This window comes from Ictidomys tridecemlineatus, chromosome 1 (assembly GCF_052094955.1).
Source record: "Ictidomys tridecemlineatus isolate mIctTri1 chromosome 1, mIctTri1.hap1, whole genome shotgun sequence".
Classification (NCBI taxonomy): Eukaryota; Metazoa; Chordata; class Mammalia; order Rodentia; family Sciuridae; genus Ictidomys; species Ictidomys tridecemlineatus.
In genome coordinates, this window is record NC_135477.1 from 83,663,635 (window position 1) to 83,684,578 (window position 20,944).

Below are 20,944 nucleotides of genomic sequence, written 5' to 3' on the forward strand. Positions count from 1 at the left end.
AACTGAGACCTGTTTAGAAACCTTCAAAAATAAAGGACATAAGTTTTTACATTGAAAGGGCTAATGAAATCTCAGCATTATAGATGAAAAAAAGACTCACATTAAAGCCAGATTGTGGGAAACCAGACTTAGGAAGAAAGATAACCATGCTTCCAAAATGGGGTCGGGGTAAGGATTTGCAAATCACAACAAAGGACAAGAATTCCAAATGACCATAGATTTCTCAAGAACAACTCTGGAAGCTAAAATACAATAAACTGTGCCTTCATTCTTTGAAGAAAAGTTATTTTTAGTACTGAATCTGTATCCAGCCAAACTACTAAGCAAGTATCAGGATAGAATAAAAACATTTAAAATACGATCCCAAAAGTTTACCTTTTGTGGTTTTTGAAAATATCTCATTTTAGAGATACATACTCAGCTATCTAGAAATTAAATAATATGCCTTAACGTTGCTTCAAAGTGATCCACTTAGGAGGGTGTAAATTGTTGGATATATAGATGAAACAAGAATGACCATCAGTTAATAATTGTAAAAGCTGAATAGTGGTAATGGGTTTATTATCATGTTCTTGAATTTTGATTATGTTTGAAATTTTCCATAAAAAATTAAAATATATCCGTAAGCATCTTTCTTCAGGTAGCTTTTGGGGGATAGGCTTCATCAAAACAAGGCAGTATTAAATTAAAAAGAAAATGTGTTCAGAGGTCATTGTCCTCAAAGTGAAGTTTCTAGGGCAGTAGCATCAGTGTAAGCTGTGAACTTGGTAAGGAATACAAATTCTCAGTCCCTGTCACAGATTTAATGCATTTAGAAACTCTGGGTGTGAGTCCAGATCCTGTCTTCAACAAACTGTTCAGGTAATTATGGTGTGTACTGAAATTTGAGAACCACTTTCCTAAAGCAGTAAAATTAATTGTGCTGAGATAAAGAATGGACATGACTAATGGTTTAAACCATCTCATTTTCTTAACTGCTTACTCTCTAGACTTTGATAGTTTCTCTGACATCTAAATCAATCTAGTCTTTATACATAAAGGCTGTTAGTTCTGACAGTCTGAATAGACAATGGATATAAAATGTCAAACTTAGGGAAAATTGTCATAGAAATGGGAAGAGTTATGAGAAGAAGAGATGAACATTTGCTTGTCAACCTGGCTGTTTGATTGGTATCTTGCTATTCTTTGCTAATTTTGCCCATTCATTTCCCCATTTTCTGGAATGCCTTTTTTCTCTTCCTTGTCAAAAAACTTATTTCTCCTCCTGGGCCCAACCTAAGTCACAACGTTTCAGTGAACCACTATAAGGACCCTCCTCAACTTTTTTGTCATTATATATATATATTTTTTTTTTACAAAGCAAAAAAGGACTGAGCAACTATTATATATTAAGAATTGTGCTAAGTATTTTACAAGTTATCAGGTACAAGATGAAACTGATTATTTCTGGGAAGAGGAAAGTGAAAGTGGGGTGGAAATACTGTTGTTTTTTCATATTAAACCTTGAAGAACCATTTAATTCTCACTAAGTTGCCCAGGCTGGCCTTGAACTAGTGATCCTCCTGCCTTGACCTCCTAAGTAACTAGGACCATAGGCATGTACCACCATACCCTGTAATGTGAGCCCCTTTTAAGGGCTAGGTAGCCACTTAAGGGATAGAGTCTGATAAGGGAGTAAATGTAATTGGAGAGACAGTCTTCTAAATATATAGCACCTGGGAGAGAGAAAAGAAAGATGAGGAGTCCTTTGGACATAGATAGTAAAGGAAAAAGGAAAAAATACAAGTACCTTTAAAAAAAAAAAAAAAACAACTCAGAAGTCTTCCAACCTTCTCCTTGCCACCAAAACAAAATTGTGCTTTCAACATCTATACTTTAGCAGATGACAGAAAAGGGTGTTATTGAACTACAGTATTGTAAAATGCCCCAAACCACAAAAACATAATAAAAGGAAAAGTAAAGTTTATAAAGAAGTTGTATATAAAATCAGGGGGAAAAGTTTCATCAACTTAGGAAAATTCCTCTACCCTTCTCCTCTAAAAATAACTGTGAAGCAAAAGAACTCTTAGTGTATACTTCAAATAGGATTAGACTTCCACTGAGGTTATGAAAAATGAGTTTGAATCAGAAATTCAAAATTAAGAACATAAACTTACCAAAGAACATGAGAAAATGAAAAGCATTTGTTCAAGAAAAAAAAATGAAAGAAAATAACAATAAAAAATCTATATTAAGGGGCTGGGGATGTGGCTCAAGCGGTAGTGCGCTTGCCTGGCATGCGTGCGACCTGGGTTCGATCCTCAGCACCACATACAAACAAAGATGTTGTGTCTGCCGAAAACTAAAAAATATTTTTAAAAAAATCTATATTAAATGAAGAAGAAAAAATACCAGATATTGAAGGAAGAATAGATTGAAATGAAGTAAGATGTAAACAACTAAGAGAATGAAAGTAAGGTAAAAAAAAAAATCAAAAAGAAATTAGTGACAATGGAAGATAGGTAAAGAAAGAATAATATTCATATTATTGGCATAACAGAAGAAGAAGAAAAAATTTAATGAAACAATATTTAAAACTGTAATCCAGGAAAACTTTCTAGGAACAGGGAAAGAATTGGATGTATACATTTAAAATGTTCACCAGATAACTTGGGAAAATTAGCCCAGAGCTGTAGTATGGATATTGAGTGTTCTCCAAAGGCCCATGTATTGAAAGCTTGGTACTGGCCAAGCTTTTTTGAGACAGGATCTCAGTAAATGAAACCATGGTACTCAGGAAATGGTGCTATTGTGAGGTGGTGGAACTTTTAGGAGGTGGGGCCTAGTGGAAAGAAGTTGGGTTATTAGTGGTGTATCCTTGAAGGGAATATGGGTATTCTGGCCCCTCCTCTTTTTGTTTCCCAGTTACCATAAGATAAGCAGCTTTGTTCCAACACGTATTCCTCACCATGATGCTTTGTCTCACCATAGGCCCAAAAGTAGTGACTCTAACTAAACATGGACTGAAACCTCTGAAACTATGAACCAAAATAAGCCTTTCCTCAGTTAGATTGATTACCTCAGGTATTTTGTCACAGTGATGAAAAGCAGACAAACTCACCCAGAATGATTAAGATACATACTAGCCAAGAACATTGACACATGCCTATAATCCCAGCAGCTTAGGAGTCTGAGGCAGGAGGATCACAAGTTCAAAGCCAGCCTCAGCAAAAGCAAGGCTCTAAGCAACTCAGTGAGACCCTGTATTCAAATAAAATACAAAATAGGGCTGGGGATGTGGCTCAGTGGCCACGTGCCCCTGAGTTCAATCCCTGGTATCCCCCCACCTCCCCAAAAAAGATATACTAAAACTATTAAATTTCAAACATAAAATCCTTAAGACCTTCAGGTAAAAAGGACTAATCATGAAAGCAGAGAAATTAGATTAGCAATTGACTTTACAAAGATAACGGATGGTAACAAGGCATTTTTTTTTAAAAGTCAAAAGTGTGAACCAAGGATCTTATATCCATCCAAATAATCTTTTAAATATTGAGACTTTAGAGAAAGCATTTAAAATTATGTTTAACTGATAAAAATTTTAAATTTTAGAAGAATTATAGTGAGTATATTTGCTGAGAATTTTATAGTATTTTTTAAAAATTCATACTTCAGGCCTGGGGTGGTAGAGCCTGTGCCTAGCATGTATAAGGCACTGGGTTCGATTCTCAGTGCCACATATAAATATATAAATAAATAAAATAAAGATCTGTCAACAGCTAAAAAATAATTTTTAAAAATTCATACTCTGGTTATAATCAAACCTTGGGAACCTACTTTTTTTCTCCATATTTTAATTTTATTATAAGTATATATAATAGAGGAATTTATTGTCATATTCATACATACATATGATTTAACAATATAATTTGGTTAAGTGTTGTGGGAACTTTTAATCATAGACTACTATCTATGATTAAAAGATGTTTCTTAGATATACAATTTGAGTTCAGGAAGTCCATAAGTGGGTTTATTTTAACTGATTCTCAATGAGATTTTACATTTTCTTTATCAGTATAGCAGAAATCATGGCAATATTGTTAGTACTAGTGACTTTTTCAAAATTGCCAATGTTGTCAAATGGAATTACTTATATTGCAGATATTTCAAAATACTACTGGTTACCAGATATTAATTTGTTAATTTAAACCTACATATTATATCTCATTAAAAGCTTTTTTGTTACGAGTTCTACATAATGGTTTCCTTTATAATTTTATGTTTTGTTTTATACTTTAAAAAACGTTGCTCTGAAAAGGAGTCTGAAGATTTCATCTGATTTTCTCTGAATTCTTAGGAACCTTGCATTACAAAGGTCTGCATAGGACTATACAGAGCATTTTTGTTGCACTTGAATTTTGTTTTGTTTGCATAAGTTATTGATATCTTTAAGTAATTTAAGATGAAGGAGTTAGTATCTAAACTTCTAAAGTGAAAGGATATCTGGCCTAGTGATTAAAAAACAAACAAACAAAAAGAATGTTTTATTATTTCTGTCTTCTCAGCTTCAGACTCTCCTATATTACAAGGTCTTGTATTGTCTGACCATTGCCTTCCTCTTAAATCTCATCTGCCTCCTCTCATTTTCTTACCTCTAATCATGCTATATTTGTTTCAGTGTCTTTATCTAGGCTTACTCTCTCCTGCCACAAGATCCCCTCCCCCCGCCCGTTGTTACTGGGGAATGAACACAGAAGTGCTTTACCACTGAACTTCATCCCCAGATAAGTTGCCCAGGCTGATCTTATGAACCTCTTTCCTTAGCTTCCTATGTTGCTGATATTACACCAGCAACCCTATTCCTTACTTTGCCACAAGATCTTTACAATTGTGCTTTTCTTGCTATCTGGAATGTTCTTCCTTTTCTTCTTCTTTTCATTCACTTTCATCCTTCCTCTCTTTACTCAAGTATTCCTTGAAAGCCTTCCCTCATCTTCCTGACTTGGTTACATGCTTTTGTTCTGTTTTATTGAGGCATAATTTTAAACATCTTTTTATGGGGTACCTTATGGTAATTTCATACATGTTTACAGTGTATAGTAATCAAATCTGGGTAATACTCATTTCCATCTCATAAAACATTAATTATTTTATGTGTTGGGAATATTGTACTCTTCTAATCATTTTGAAGTGTATGGTAGATTGTTTTAACTAAAAATTACTTTACTGTGTTATAGAAACAGAACTAATTACTCTGGGGGTGTTTCCTTAGTTAACTTTCGTTCCCCCCCCCCCCAATTTTCTGGCCTCTACTCTATTTCATTCTTCTACAAACAACTTTTTAATTTCCACAAATGAGTGAGAACATGATTATATATCCTTTTGTTATAGTCTTTCTTAACATTATTTACCTTTTTAAAGTATGATTTATTACAATTAAAGTTTCACATTTATTTTGTGGTTATTCAGTTATTGTAAGCTCAGCAAAAGTTAGGGACCAGGCCTGTTCATCCTCACCATTATATCCTTACTATCTTAAATACTGCTTGGCAAATCATTGATTCTTATAAATATTTGGGTAGTGGTTGCTTGATTGTATGGATGAATGAATGAATGTTTTAGATTATCACTGTCCAATAGAAATATAATGTGAATTATGTATGTGCAATTAAAATTTTTCTAGTAGCCACATTTTTTAAAAAGGAGATTAATTTTATTGTATTAAATTCAGTATATGCAAAATATTATTCCAATACAGTCATTAAAAAAGTATCATTGAGTTTTGACAAGGATTTCAGACTTACTGCTGAATTCTTTATGGGGCATGAGAAAATGAATGAGATGATTTAGGTCTAAGCAAATGGTTACCATTTACAGAAATGTGAAAGACTACAGAAGAGGTTTGGGAAGGCAAATTGGTTGACAAGTTTGGATTATGTTGAGATGTTTCTTAGATATTCAGAGAAGATAATAGAAGCAGCAACAAGTAAAAGTCCAGAGATGGGGGAGAGGGGTAGCTGGAATTGTATGTGTTTGTGCACCTATGTGAATGTACATGATGTATCACATGGTAGTTTGTGTATAAATTTATTTTGTGATCCTTGAATCATTGAATCTTTCCTCAAAGTTCCTTTGTTTCCCTTTTTTAGTGTGAGTCTTGGATTTTTCTCAAATGTCTAATGAGTTTTGGCTGTCCTTATTAATGGGATATAAAGAGAAATTAAGCAGCTGGCTTTCAGAGAGAACTGTTTTGAAGAAAGAAGGAATAAAGTTGACTGATGGTGTCTTTATATATATATTTTTTAATTTTGAAATAATTTCATAGAAAAAGTATAAGAATAATGTAGATAATTCCCCTGTTCACCAATATTTTAACACCACAACATTTTTTTTTTTCATCATTTTCTTTCTCTATACAAGTACCCATGCCTATTTTTTCCTAGGTCGTTTGAGAGTACATTGTATATGTCAAACCTTTTTTCCCCCTTAATACTGTTTTAATTTCCAAAGGCAAAGGTATTCTCTCAGGCAATCATATTATCAAATTCAGAAATTCTTCTAATAAGTATTTTTTTAGTTGTAGTTGACACAATACCTTTATTGTATTTATGTAGTCCTGAGGATCAAACCTAGGGCCTCACACATGCTAGGCGAGATTCTACCACTGAGCCACAACCCCAGTCCCTCAGAAATTTTTATGTAATATCTTTTTCTAACCTGCAGTCTATATTCCACTTTTATCACTAGTTCCAGCAGTGTCGTGTTTGTTTGTGTGTGTGTGTGTGTGTGTGTGTGTGTGTGTGTGTGTGTAACCCACGGTTCTCTTTAGCATTCAGCAACACCCCCCAGCCCTCTTCCCTCATCACTGTTATTACAGTTGTGCTCCACTGTTCCCAGCCCAACAGTGTTCTTTACAGCATATTTTTCCCCTTTATTATAAAATTCAGTCCAGAATGTTTATTGCATTTAGTTGTTATGTCTCTTCAGTTTCTTTTCATTTGGAGCAATGCCTTAGCTTCTTTTTCTAGGATAACATTGATATTTTTTTGAAAAAAGTAAAGTCCACTTATCTAATATTCATTTAGAGTTTGCTGCTGCTTTATGATTCTATTTAGATTATATATATCCTTGACAGAATACTACTAATGTGATATAGTGTCCTCAGGGTATTATGTCAGAGACACAGATGGTATCTGCTTCTCACTTATGCCTTTAATTTCAGGCACCAGTCAGAGGGTCAAGGGATCGTCCAGATTTTTTCCTGTATGTTAACTGTTTATCCTTAGAACTAGAAAGTAAGCTCTGTGATAAGATTTATAAGACCATGTAAAAATCCTATTTGTCATCAAACTTTTCTCTTTTTGATTCAGCAACCATTTATGATGCTTACCTATCCAGACTTTTCTATAATGGTTGCAAAATGGTTATTTACCAACTCTGCAAACTCCTTCGACATTTATCAGCTAGCATTCAAATTTTTAGAAATTAAGAGTGGGCTGTCTTTTGGATATGATGTACAGTTTCTCCATAATAGCACTGGACAGGGAATCAGTTGTGCCTCTAAGGAAAGCTATTACACATGCAAAAAGGGACAAAATAATTTTCATCATCTCTACTGTTGTTTAGGGAAGGAAGTGCCCTGATCAATAGATAAATTTCAGTATTATAATCTTTATAGGTTTGGTATACTAAAAAGGCTATCATTTTGATCACCTAAAAACTTACTACCTTTGCTTGTAACTGAACTGCACAGAAAGGATATATGGGTGAAGAGGTGATAATAGAGGTAGAGCTTGAAATTTTAGATATGATGACAAAGGAAAGAGTTCACTTAAATCAAGACCTTAAGGAAGGACAGTAGAGTTAATTAGTCATAACTTTCCTAGCCTTGTAGTTGAATACACAACCAGGATAACTCCACATCATGTACAACCACAAGAGTGGGATCCAAAAGAGAATAAATCATACTCTATGTATGTATAATCTGCCAAAATACATTCTTCTGTTATGTACAACTAAAAAAAGAACAAAAATAAGAGGGGGGAGGGGGAAAGACCTTAAGGAAGTAAGAGGCTAAGTAAGCAATGGATGAATTTGTAGGAATGTGTTCCAAGAGGAGCAAAGAGCAAATATAAAGGCCATGAGGTAGGTTGGAAGAGGCATACTGCTTTGCAATGGAGAGTCATTGAGGGTTTTGAACAGAGACTAATGTGATTTGATTTTTCTTTTTTCTTTCTTTCTTTTTTTTGGAGGGGGGGGTGTTGGTGCTGGGGGATTAAACCCAGGGACTCATGTATGGCTAGCACTTGCCACTGAGCCACATCCCCACCCTCATTTTCCTTTTAACAATTGTTTTGTTATGTATACTATATATAAGGGGTAATGATAAATAACAATGAAGAAAACAATGTCAAGATTTCTAAGTTCTTCTTAAATTTCAGCAGAGTTGGAGTACTATTATCTGAAGCCCCATATCAAAAATTGGAAGAAGTATTTAACTTACCATTTAATATACAGACAACTTTAAATACTTTATACTAATAGATTATCTAAAAAACATTTCATTTTTCCTCCTATATTTTTGTTTTCAGGTTATACATTTAGATCATCCGTGTAGATGGAATTATATAGACATTTTAGAGGCTTTACTATTTCAAGTTGAATTTGATTTTTAAAAAAGCCTGTTTGTATTTTCCCTTCGAAGTAATTATAGTTATGCTGTCACACACTCAGTGTTGAGTGCTTTTGCTGTGTCGTATGTCATTCAAAATGCTTTCCACATTTCCACCTACAAAATGTTGTATTATACTTAATACTCTGGACAGTCCTGAAAAAGAATTATTACTATTACCCCCACTTTAATAGATTAGGAATTGAAACTTAAGAGTTTAAATAACCTGCCACAGATCACAAGAGACCATATACCATCCTTGGATCTTTTTTTTCTTTTATTGATTTTTTTAAAAAAATAAATGACAGCAGAATGCATTACAATTCTTATTACAGGAATACAGCACAATTTTTCATATCGCTGGTTGTGTATAAATATGTTAACACCAATTCATGTCTTCATACATGTACTTTGAATAATGATGTATATCACATTCCACCATTCTTGCTAATCCCCTGCCCCCTCTCTTTCCCTCCCACCCCTCTGCCCTATCTAGAATTCATCTATTCCTCCCCTGCAGTCCCCCTCCCTACCCCACTATGAGTCAACCTCCTTATATCAGAGAAAACATTCGGCATTTGTTTTTTGGGGACCGTCTGACTTCCACTTACTATTATCTTCTCCAACGCCATCCATTTACCTGCAGATATCATGATTTTATTCTGTTTTATTGCTGAGTAAAATTCCATTGTGTATATATATGCCCCCCCTTTTTTTATCCATTTATCCACTGAAGGGCTCCACAGTTTAGCTATTGTGAATTGTGCTGCTGTAAACATTGATGTGGCTTTGTCCCTATAGTATGCTGTTTTTAAGTCTTTTGGGTATAAACCAAGGAAAGGGATAGCTGGGTCAAATGGTGGTCCCATTCCCAATTTTCCAAGGAATCTCCATACTGCTTTCCATATTGGCTACACCAATTTGCAGTCCCACCAGCAATGTATGAGTGTACCTTTTTCCCCACATCCTCGACAATACTTATTGTTGTTTGTCTTCATAATAGCTGCCATTCTGACTAGAGTGAGATGAAAGCTTAGAGTGGTTTTGATTTGCATTTCTCTAATTGCTAGAGATGTGAACATTTTTTCATATATTTGTTGGTTAATTGCATATTCTCTTCTGAGAAGTGTCTGTTTAGGTCCTTGGCCCATTTGTTGATTTTTTTTTTTTTTTTTGGTGCTTAGCTTTTTGAATTCTTTATATATCCTAGAGATTAGTGCTCTATCTGATGTGTGAGGGGTAAAAACTTGTTCCCAGGATGTAGGCTGTCTGTTCACCTCACAGATTGTTTCTTTTGCTAAGAAGAAACTTTTTAGTTGAGTCCATCCCATTTATTGATTCTTGGTTTTAATTCTTCCGTTATAGGAATCTTATTAAGGAAGTTGGGGCCTAATTCCACATAATGAGGATTACCATCCTTGAATCTTGATAGGCTAGAAAATTAACATGTAATAGAAGAGTTCTGTGTATGGATATACCAACTATTCCAGGAAAGGCTCAATTGAAAATTGGTAATTGGTAAAAGAAAATCAGCTGATGGTTAAGTTCCTAAACAGAATATCAATATCAAATTTAAAAAAAAAGTTAGGCAAGTTCAGGAAAAGCCAACCCTAAGGACAGCATACTTTTCAAAGAGTGTGTGAAACTGTTGTTTCTCACCATGTTCTGAAATATCTCAGGAGCCATTAGCGGAGAGTGGCTATGATATTGAAGGGGAAAAATACTCTAGTAGGGCTTTTATTTCCTTCCCCATTGATTTAGTTTTTATCTGCCTAATCGTGTGTGTGTGTGTGTGTGTGTGTGTGTGTGTGTGTGTTGGACTTGGGGTTGAACCCAGGGGCATTTTAACTCTTTGAGCCACATCCCCAATACTTTTTATTTTTTGAGACTGTGTCTCTCTGAGTTTCCAAGTCTGCCCTCAAACTTAAATCATCCTGCCTCAGCCTTCTGAGTCACTAAGATTAGAGTTGTATACCACTGTGCCCAACCATATTATATTGTGTGTATATGTCAGCATATGTATACATATATTTTAAAATTAAAGTAGTGAACAGATTCTCATTTTAAAGGAAAGTAAGAAAAATATTGCATTATATTTGGTGTTACTAGCCATTTCAAAGTCTTCTAACTCTCCTTATTTTAATCCATGCTGAAACTTTCATATCATTTTTTAGTTTATCTGGGTAGAATCTTATAAGGGACACATTTACCAGAAAATTGAAATGTCTAATTATGGTAGGTGTTCCTCACTGAAGTTATTAAATTGGCAGTATATGTTCATTGATAGGTACCTAAACCTCTTAACAGCATGATTGTTTAGACTTAGTCTCCCTGTCTATGTGGGACACTGACAAGATCTAGTTTCTGTATTTGCAAAGCAATGTTTTCATTCCCTGAATAATGGGGACTTTCCCAAGATTCATGACTGTGGTAGGTTCTGAATATATAGCCAGTTGGCCTGAAACATCTTTGTCCTCATTGGTGTTAGCTTGCGCAATGGTGATTATCTCATATAGTCCATCAGAGGGAAGTCTCAACCATAGTGGGGCTAAATTCAGTATTCTTAAGATTGGACAAATGTCTAGAATCATTTATTTTTAACTAAGTTTCATGACATAGTACTAAGTGAACAAATCTTTTGCTTGATCAAGCTGAATATTGTGCTGCCAGGCAATTTCATTGCCATTTTATTTAACCAAGCTATAATGACAAGAAAAAGAGCCAGCCCTTTTTCCTTTTTCTCAGGAGCCTCCTGAAATGAGACTTAATCCTCTGAGTTGAAAGAACTGCCTTGCCAGTGAGTACTTCTAGAACCCAGAAATACTGAGGAACTGAGGCTCAGATAGAGGAGGGCACTTGTCATTAATCTTTTACTGTTACTAGCAGAGCTATAGAGGAAATGTCTTCTGCAACTGCATCTCAGACTGGTACTAATGTTTCAGTAATCTGGAAGGGAAATATTATAGAGCTTACCTCACATATGTAAAAAGTGGCATAGTGAATCCCATCATCGTGTACATCCATAAGAATTTGTTCCCAGCTGGGCGCAGTGGCACACACTTGTAATCCCAGCAGCTTGGGAAGCTGAGGCAGGAGGATCACAAGTTCAAAGCTAGCCCAAGCAAATTAGCGAGGCCCTAAGCAACTCAGTGAAACAATCTCTGGTACAATCCCTGAGTACAATCTCTGGTACCACTCCCCCTCCCCCCCCCAAAAAAAATCCTAATTAGAACAAGATACAGTTCATGTCTTGTATAATTATAATTATATAAAAATGGATTCTACTGTCATGCGTAACTTAAAAGAACCAATAAATTAAAAAATAATTAATTTAAATGTAAAACAAATGTAAACTTCCTTACATAAAAAGTTTATATGTAAAAACAAATCTAAAAAGCCATGTACCAATGTATACAATTTTGGGAACATGAACAGTTAACCACTTGTGTGGTTATGATGTCAACCCCTTTCTAGAATAGTTTGACATTTATCTAATATTCAGCTGATTAATGTATTTTTTCTATTAAATTTGTGTAATTCCTATTTGATGTCAATTTCACACATTACAGTATTTGAAACACCCTTCCCCCCCCCCAAAAAAAAAAGTGACCCTCTGAAATAGCTAGATGAAGATAGAACATAGAGTTGTAAAAGAGTTTGGAGAGTGGACGTAATGGCTGCTCTCAGGGCTAAGGATTTTTGCTGGGCACATGCTGATTTTAAAAAGTATGCAAACAGAAAATCAAAAGTTATGTCTTCCTGGCTTCTGATCTCCATCTAGTGCCCCATATTGGCAGAACCTAACAAAGGAGAAAGACAGTTTGCAGAATATAGATTTCAATAGCACAAAATAGTATAGAAAGGCTGATCAAAGACAATAATGGTAATTTTCACTAAAATTCCCTTGCTTTTGAGAATTCCCTACTATATGAATAGAAGGTCTCCCATATACAACCTATGAAGGACAGATACTTAACTTCCTCTCCCATCCCACCATTCTTATATATGGTAAAATCCTCTTAGCATATGAGCATGCACATTAGCCATTTATACTGCTGTTCTGCTGTCTTCTCTTCCCTCCCTCCTTATTTCCCTCTCCAACTTTACTTTGATTCTAGAACAAAGAAACAGAGAACAAAAAGTTTTTATTCTGATAGTGCTGGCACAGCAGCATCTACTTTCTATTAGAAGCAGTGCCAGTAGTGACTTCATTTGTCCAGAAGGGGAAGCAGCTCTATCCATATAAATGATACCTGTGGGTGGGGTTTTGTCACCTAATCTCTCCTGGCTTCTTTCCATTTTCTTATTTCAGTTCTTCAGATTTCTTAGCAGTGAAAACTGCCTAATACTTTTTAAATAAATTTCTCAAGTGAACAAGAGTCAGTTTCTGTCAATTGTGATTTAGAACACTGATTCATGTTGCCTGAATCTAATAGGATTTATTTAACTGTCTTGTTCATAGAAATTTTAGTACTTTGTGAGTAAGAGTTAGGTGCTAAACTTAGATAATTATAAGTTTTGACCTTCATTAGTTTTTAGCAGTATATTTGAAAACAGGAGAGAATTAAAGTCAAATCTCCAACATAAAAAAAGCAGCAAAATTGGATGTAGTTGGGCATGCCTATAATCCCAGTGAGTTCGGAAGCTGAGAGGCAAGAGGATCACAAGTTTGAAACTAATCTCAGCAACTTAGCAAGACCCTGTCTCAAAATGAAAAAACAAAAGAGCTGAGGCTATAGCTCAGTGGTAAAGCACCCCCTGACCCCCACAGAGTTCAGTCCCCAGTGCTGCTAAAAAACAAGAAGAAAAAAAAAACAAAAAACCAACTAACCATCTTTTTCTAACTAACTGAACCTGGGAAAGTTACCTGGTACAACCAAGACTGTTGGAAAATGAGATAGGGAACCTCAAAAAAGGGGGAGAGCTAGGGAAGAGTAACCCCAAATTCTGAGTTTAAAACTTTGTCCAAGTCTACCTGACTCAAGGGCAGCAATTATGTGAGATGGCCAGATTGAAAGTAGTTAAACATGTAATGGAACTTGACAATTTGATTCAAAGCAAGTTAATTGCTAGCAAAACAAAACCAGCGTTTTTTTCAGAGTAATATAACAGAATCCAGAGTTCACAGTCTAACATTTATAATGTCCAATATTAGCCCCAAATTATCCAATATAATAAGAAGCCAGGAAATTGCTATAGTCTCAAAGGAAAATACCTGAACAAATATCAAGCTCAAGATGAAACACATTAAGAATTATATGATAAGGATTTTAAAGCAAATATTATAATTAGGTTCATTGAGGTGAAAAAATATGTTTAAAATGAATGAAAAAAAAAAAAGATAGCAACAGCAGATAATTCAATGGTTAGTCTTTCCATTCTACCCCCCACCCCCAAACTAAAAAAATCTCTTGTAATGTTTCTTGTCATACTGTTCTAATCTAGATTTTGGGGCTTTCTACATAATTCTGCTGCTGGTGTTTTTTCTTATTGTCTTCCTGAGAAATCCCTTTGTTGCATTCTTTTCCTAGATCTTTTTGCTTCTTTTCCCTTTTGGTTACTCTATTGTTCTGGTGAAGCACATCTTCCAGTTCTGAAAGGTAAATTTTTCTTCACAGTTTAAAACTTTTATGGTCATAAAGTGCCTGGGTATGAAACCTTCAAATCTCATGCCCACCCACCCCCACACTCCCCCCAATCCCCTCAAAGCCCCCATCCCCCGCTTTTTTTTTTTTTTTTTTCGATTAGTTTGCCCATAGATGATTGATTCTTCTTACAGTATGGGTCCTAGCCTTCTGGGAGTCAAGAAGTTATTTTTACTATGAAGGCTTTGCATTATCTCCTTCACTACTCTCTTTAAAGAGTCCACCCTATGCTGTGTAGAAATGATTTCATATTGCAAGCGGGTGGAGAGTGGAGCTTCTGGTTACTGCACAGACTTAAGTAGGCAATCATCAATGCTTGGGATGGGCATGTGGGATTTCAGGTGCCTACTTGCATCTTTGAATGGCTCAATCAGTTTTATTTTCAGCCTCACCCATGTCTTCACCCTTAGGGCTAGGTTCCCTCCCTTCTCCAGCATTGCATACAAATTGACTTGGTTCTTTTGTGTTCTTTTCTCTTGTAGATATTTAATTTTTAGCTTTCTCAAACCTACCAAGTCAATTACTACATTCCATACTTTACTTTGTATTTTTTAAGAGAGAGAGAGAGAAAGAGAATTTTTTAATATTTAGTTTTTAGTTTTCAGCGGACACAACATCTTTGTTTGTATGTGGTGCTGAGGATCGAACCAGGGCTGCACGCATGCCAGGCGAGCGCGCTACCGCTTGAGCCACATCTCCAGCCCAACTTTGTATTTTTACTTGTGTATTTATGCTTCTTTTGTTCCTATAAGGTTATTGATAGTTAGTGGATGTAAGAACCATATATTCATTTCACCTTTTGGAATATTTTTTATCTTTAACAGTGAATGCTGACATGAGATAACATGAGACCCACCTATTGTAGATGACTCTCTTCTGTAGCATATGTATTCTCAGTGGTAATGACACCTTGGTTATTAGGGGAATGAAACCTTAGATATTACAGTGGTTTGTGGTTTAAAAAAAAACTGGCAGACAAAATCTTATTCTATACTATTTCTTGGAGGAGGGAGGGTCTGTGGGAATCATATAAAATGATTGAGAAATAATGACTAGCATTTCCTTTATTTTATTCACAGAATGTCTTTGTATTGATCTTTTTGGATCTGTTCTTCCAGGTTGTAGTATATTTTTCTGCCAAATTTGTTGCATTCTCATCTTTGAAAGCACCACTTAAGATATTTGCTTTTCCTTTCTTGTCTACTCCTTATAGCCAAATATTGCTTAATGTGACACTTTCTAAGAAATGTGTAATTAGGTACTTTGTTAATTGTATAAATATCCTTGAGTGTACTTACACAAACCTTGAATGGTATAGGTCACTTAGTGTGGCCTCTGATGCAATAAACTACTGGTAGTATAATAATGACATATCTTTTTTACAATAAAATTTTTTTTAGTAAGTAGTTGAAATACACCAAAAAATAAGAAATATAGTATGGTAAATGCTTAAATTAGTAACATACCTTATGTTATCTATTTATGTTATACTAGTCATTTATTATCTTACCAAATATTATATACTGTACATAATTGTTATCATCTTTAATTTATTCTCTTGAACATGTTTCAATTTATTCTCTTAAACACAAATTTTGCACATTTGATAACACCGAATCTGTCATTTTCTTCACCTATAGAATATTTCTCTTATTAAATTTACAACTTCTTTGTTCACAAACTTTTTATATATTTTTGATAAATGGTGCATATCTTTTATGTATCTATTTTGCAAATTAATGATAAAATTGGTTCTTTGTGTATATAGAAAAGTGTTTGCTGAAATTAGTAAATTATGAACTTTTATTTTTCTAAAGCTTTAATGAGGATATTGAACACAACACAAAAACATTTTGAGAAATAGGGTGATGGAAATATAACAAGAAAGATCATGGAGTGAAAGTTTAAAAACCTCTGTGTTAACTTACAACAATAGACTGAGGTGGAGAGCTTTCCTAATGTGTTTGAGTTCCTGGATTAGATCCCAGCACTGCAAAAAAAAATTAATTAATAAAAAATTTTAAAATTAAAAAATAGACTCATTATTTTTAATTTCTTTACTTTGTTCTTAATATAGCATTATATTGCATTTCCTCTAAGAAATTGTTCTCAGTAACTAGGCACCATCATTCAAATATGTGAATATATAGCATACAGTTAAATTTATAGCCATTATTTTCTTTATGAATGTTAAACAAGAATACAAAACATACATTTTACATGTCTTATTTATACATACTGAAGGTAGGGTATGCATTATCTTGTTTTTCTCTTTTACTTCTTTTTTTTCCCCTTTTACTTCTTTGTAGCATACTTTCCTCTCACTGTAGCACTGTGAGGCCCAGCACATAGTAATTCGGGCAGTGTTTAATTTGTCTGTTTAGCCAATCATGTGTTTAGCCATGATTTTTTTTTTTTTGGTCTTAAAAGAGAAATTATTTCATAGGCTAAAGAACATTGTGGAGTTTTATTGTTTTTGCTAAATAAATTGATAAAGAAATGAAAGGTTGATGTTGTTAAAGGAGGAAAAGAATAAACACTATTCCCCGGAGGTACAACTTTGTAGATTTTATTCAACCAATAAGTTTGTTATTACCCTGAACAGAGAGGATTCTCTCCCCTTTAAGGATAAGATTGCTCACAGGAAAGGAAATTGATTCCACCCTACCTAGTAGAAGAGGTGGTAAATGTGGTGTAATCATGTCATATTTTAATTCATTTATTGGGGAAAAATAAGATTATAAAACATTCATTTTACATATCATATGAAGAGTCTAAAGCACAGAATCAAAAGTTGGCATTTTCACTGGATGCTTCTACTGTGGTGCAGAGAGTTTCCTCTGGCTTTCTCACATAGGTCTTGTAATGTTCATTTTATTTTTGCTCTTCTTTGGAAACTTTCCTGGCTGTCACTGTCAAAGACATATAAAAGCCTAGCATTTAATTTTAGATATTATGGGAGAAGTATTAAAACTATTTTATCTTGTTTTGTTAAATTTTATAATATTTAATAAAATAAAGTTTTTCCTAATGGGAATTTACTTTTGAATAATAGAGTAAGGAAAAAGATAGTAAATGTCTTTCTGAAACTTACTTTTGTCCCTTTCAAAAATTGTGCTTTTGGAGGTGTTCCTACTAATTAAGCTAACTTGAAGTATTTGATGAACAATGTTAATTTTGTTTTTAAAATAGTTATTCATGGTTTATGTGTCAAGTCATTGGTAGGAATAGTGAATGAAACTTGGACTTGGTAACTATGGCATGTTTTCTGTTATCCGAAACATCTTTAAAGAAGTTATTTGAGAAAAAAAATTAATGAATAACAAGTCTCCCAGCAGCACAGAATGAGGATGCTTATGTTTTTGCTATAGGATATAGTACTTTTAAGAATGTGGCTAACTTTGCTTTTCATTTTCTTCGTTTTCTCCACAGCCTCATGATTTTGATGAATGTCGATTTGATATTAGTGTAAATGATAGTGTCTGGTATCTTCGTGCTCAGGACCCAGATCATAGACAGCAGTGGATAGATGCCATAGAACAGCACAAGGTAAGAGCTGTGTATTTATTGTTAATGGAGGATTAATCCTGGTGATAACTTATTTAAAGCAATCTTGATATGCTATTATATAAAAATTGAGCATTATATGAGCTATAAAGACTGAAATAGTACAGATGTAAAATTTTGAAATAATTTCATTTCTAATTTTGATTTACACTAAGGTCTTTGTTAGAGTGAATATTTTTCATTGTTGATTGAAACAAAATATATCCTGTTTCACTAAGCATATCTTAATTTTTATATTGGGATTGGCTTTATAATAAATACCTTTTTAAATGATCTAAGGAAAAAGGATTTTTGAAATAACATTAGATTGTAAAACCCTAATATGTAAAAGCTTTAATGTTAATTTTTAAAGTCACATTAAACCATTTGGGTAGGTTCTTAATGCAAACATTTGAAAATTATTTAATCTTTATAAATACAAAGCTATTTAATGATAATCATACAAAAAGTTTTTTGATATAATTATGTAAGCCACATTATTATAATTTAAAACTAATCTTTGACTATTGCTATTAGTAAATGGTAAGCAGACTAAAGAAACACATTGATATTAATAAATCTGCCTTATTAGCTAATTCAGTAATATAATAAAACAAGATGTAAGTCAAGTTCTAAAATCACCATGCCATTCTTAAGTGTGACTTAAGAGAACTTTATGCCTGTTCACATTCTTGTCTGTACTTGCTCGTATGGGTTTCACAGACTTCTAGTTGAAACACCTGTTTTGGTTATTTTTATCAGTCATAGCACATACGTACTTCAAAACGAGAAAAACCCGTCTGGTCTAAAATGCCATATGCACATCTTCTTGATATTGATCATTTGTTTTCTTTATTGATTTATTATGAGTCTTCCTCAACATAAAGAAAACTTGACTATGATGAATTTCTCTTTTTTTTTTTTTTTAGGTTGAGTACTATATTGATTTAAAATGTTTTCTAAGTCATAATATCTTGGTATTATTACTACAGAAAAGAGAATAAACATGGAAAAATGAGAACCATTTTTCTATTATTTAAAAGAGATAATGAACTCAGAATTCCAGAATTTCAGTGATTTGGAGCCAGGCTGACCTGGATTGAAACATAGGAGCTTCTGCCACTTGTGACATTGGGCATGGAATTAACTAACCTCTTCCTGTGTATTCTAAGCTGTCACGGGTGGTATTTCTGCCTAAAGTTACAGTAAGGAATAAATGACATATAATGTTATGTACCAAAGTGACTATATATCCCTATTTATGGCATGGTGGAAAGAGCGAGGGTGTTGAAGTCAAACTAAATTCAATAAATTATACCATGTTGTTTCTGGAATAAGTGTTTTACATTAAGTAAGAGTAGCTAAATGTACATATAAGGAGGAGAGTGGACTATTTTCATATATTTAATCAGAGCCAGTCCTTTTACTGGTGATTAAAGATGTTATTAAGTAGAACTCATTTCTGTATTTTTAATGAGATGACCTTTTGAAGGCTTAATCAGTTGATTTAGATTTAGGACTAGTTTTTGTGTGTGTGTTTTAATTAAATCATTTTTATTTTGCTCACCTTCCTCAGTAAAGTCCAACAGAAATCCCCATTTTTATCTTCTCTTTTGAGTAAAGATGAATGCATGAAGCATATATTTCTTTCATATATTGTTGATTTTTTTTGCCTCATTGAAAATAGGTTAGATAAATCTTTGGGTCTTTCTTAGAACAATGGGTTTTAAGTTAAGATTACACATTTTTGGTGATTTTTAAGTTCCTGGAAGGAGGATTCAACTGCATGGTTGCAAATATATTGCACAGACTTTCCCTTTCTTATTTCTAGAGATCATTGATTCATAGACAAAGAAATTATTATTATTAATAATTATTTAATGCACAAAAGTAAAGTAAGTGATATGTGCCAACAAAGCAGCACATCACTGAATTTTTAAATAAAATATAAACTCTGAAAATAATATTCAACTAACAAAGGAGGGAGAGATTTCCAATGCTATCACCAGATATATATCAGCAAAGTTTTCTTATTTTTTCCTTAATACCCAGGGATAGGGAGAGAGATGTTTCCTGATTTATTCTTCAGTGTCATTTAGTAATATTGAGTTTTGAGCCTAAATTTAGTAATTTTACCATTTAAGCATCCATTGTTGTCTAAATCTTCAATATTAATATCAAAATGTTAAGGTGTGATGATGATAGGATAAGTGTACTATGAGTTTTATTTGCTCTCTGGCATCCTGAAAAGTATGGGAAGTATGGTTTTACAGAAGAGGAAATTGGTTTAGATTAAAATTAAGTACCTTGCTTGAGACTATACTGTCCTTAGTTCATGGTGTTTTAGGATTTGATTTTGTGTTAATTCTCTTTTCTAACAGTTGTTAGAAAACACTTCCCGTAAATCACCTCTTAGTGTATCATCTGTCTCTTACCTATATATAAAAGATAAATATGAATTCTTCTTTCTGCTCATGGACTGTCAAAAGACAGAGTAATGTTGTATTGGTTAGTGCTTCAGTATTAGATTCTGGAGTCTGGCAAATATGGATTTGAATCCTGCATACTAGCTGTAGGAGAAAGGTCACAATATGCCATATAGCTATATGCCATGTAGCTATATGCCATATAGCTATAGGGAGAAAGGTCACAATATGCCATATGTTACCATCCCCAAACAAAAACAAATAAGCAAAATAACCCAATCATAATAATCCAAGAATTGTACTTCACAATTAGCCTGGGTTCCCATATTTCAGCTCATTCTGTTCTATTTATAATTAACATCTCCAGTATACTGGCTGCCCTTAGGATGGCTAGACAGAACATTTGGAACAATAGACCTATCTTTTTTTGTTGTTGTTCTTCTAATAGTATTGGGTAGGCCTTCAGAATTGTTTTTTCTTCCTTTTTTTCCCCCATTTTTTTTCCTTAGAGTTTCCATGCAGGTTTTAGTAATTTTTCAAAATCCAAGAGATTGAAACCTCTTTTTGCTATATTCAAGGTTTCTGTCATCTTCTGAGCCCTCCTTCAGACTCTGCCTTGAGAAGGAAGGCTAGACTTTGCTTCCATTTATTTCCAGAGTGACATCTCAGGATACCAC

General features: G+C 33.8%; 1 protein-coding gene across 2 annotated transcripts in view; it reads left to right on the forward strand.

Annotated features, from left to right (window-relative positions):
- Cert1 (ceramide transporter 1) overlaps positions 1–20,944 on the forward strand; it is a 110,267-nt gene that overhangs the window by 11,622 nt on the left and 77,701 nt on the right. For both annotated transcript variants that reach the window (XM_005328945.5, XM_013360194.4), the window contains exon 3: positions 17,728–17,844. In XM_005328945.5, the coding sequence (XP_005329002.3) occupies positions 17,728–17,844 (117 nt within the window). The remainder of the gene's footprint in view (positions 1–17,727; positions 17,845–20,944) is intronic.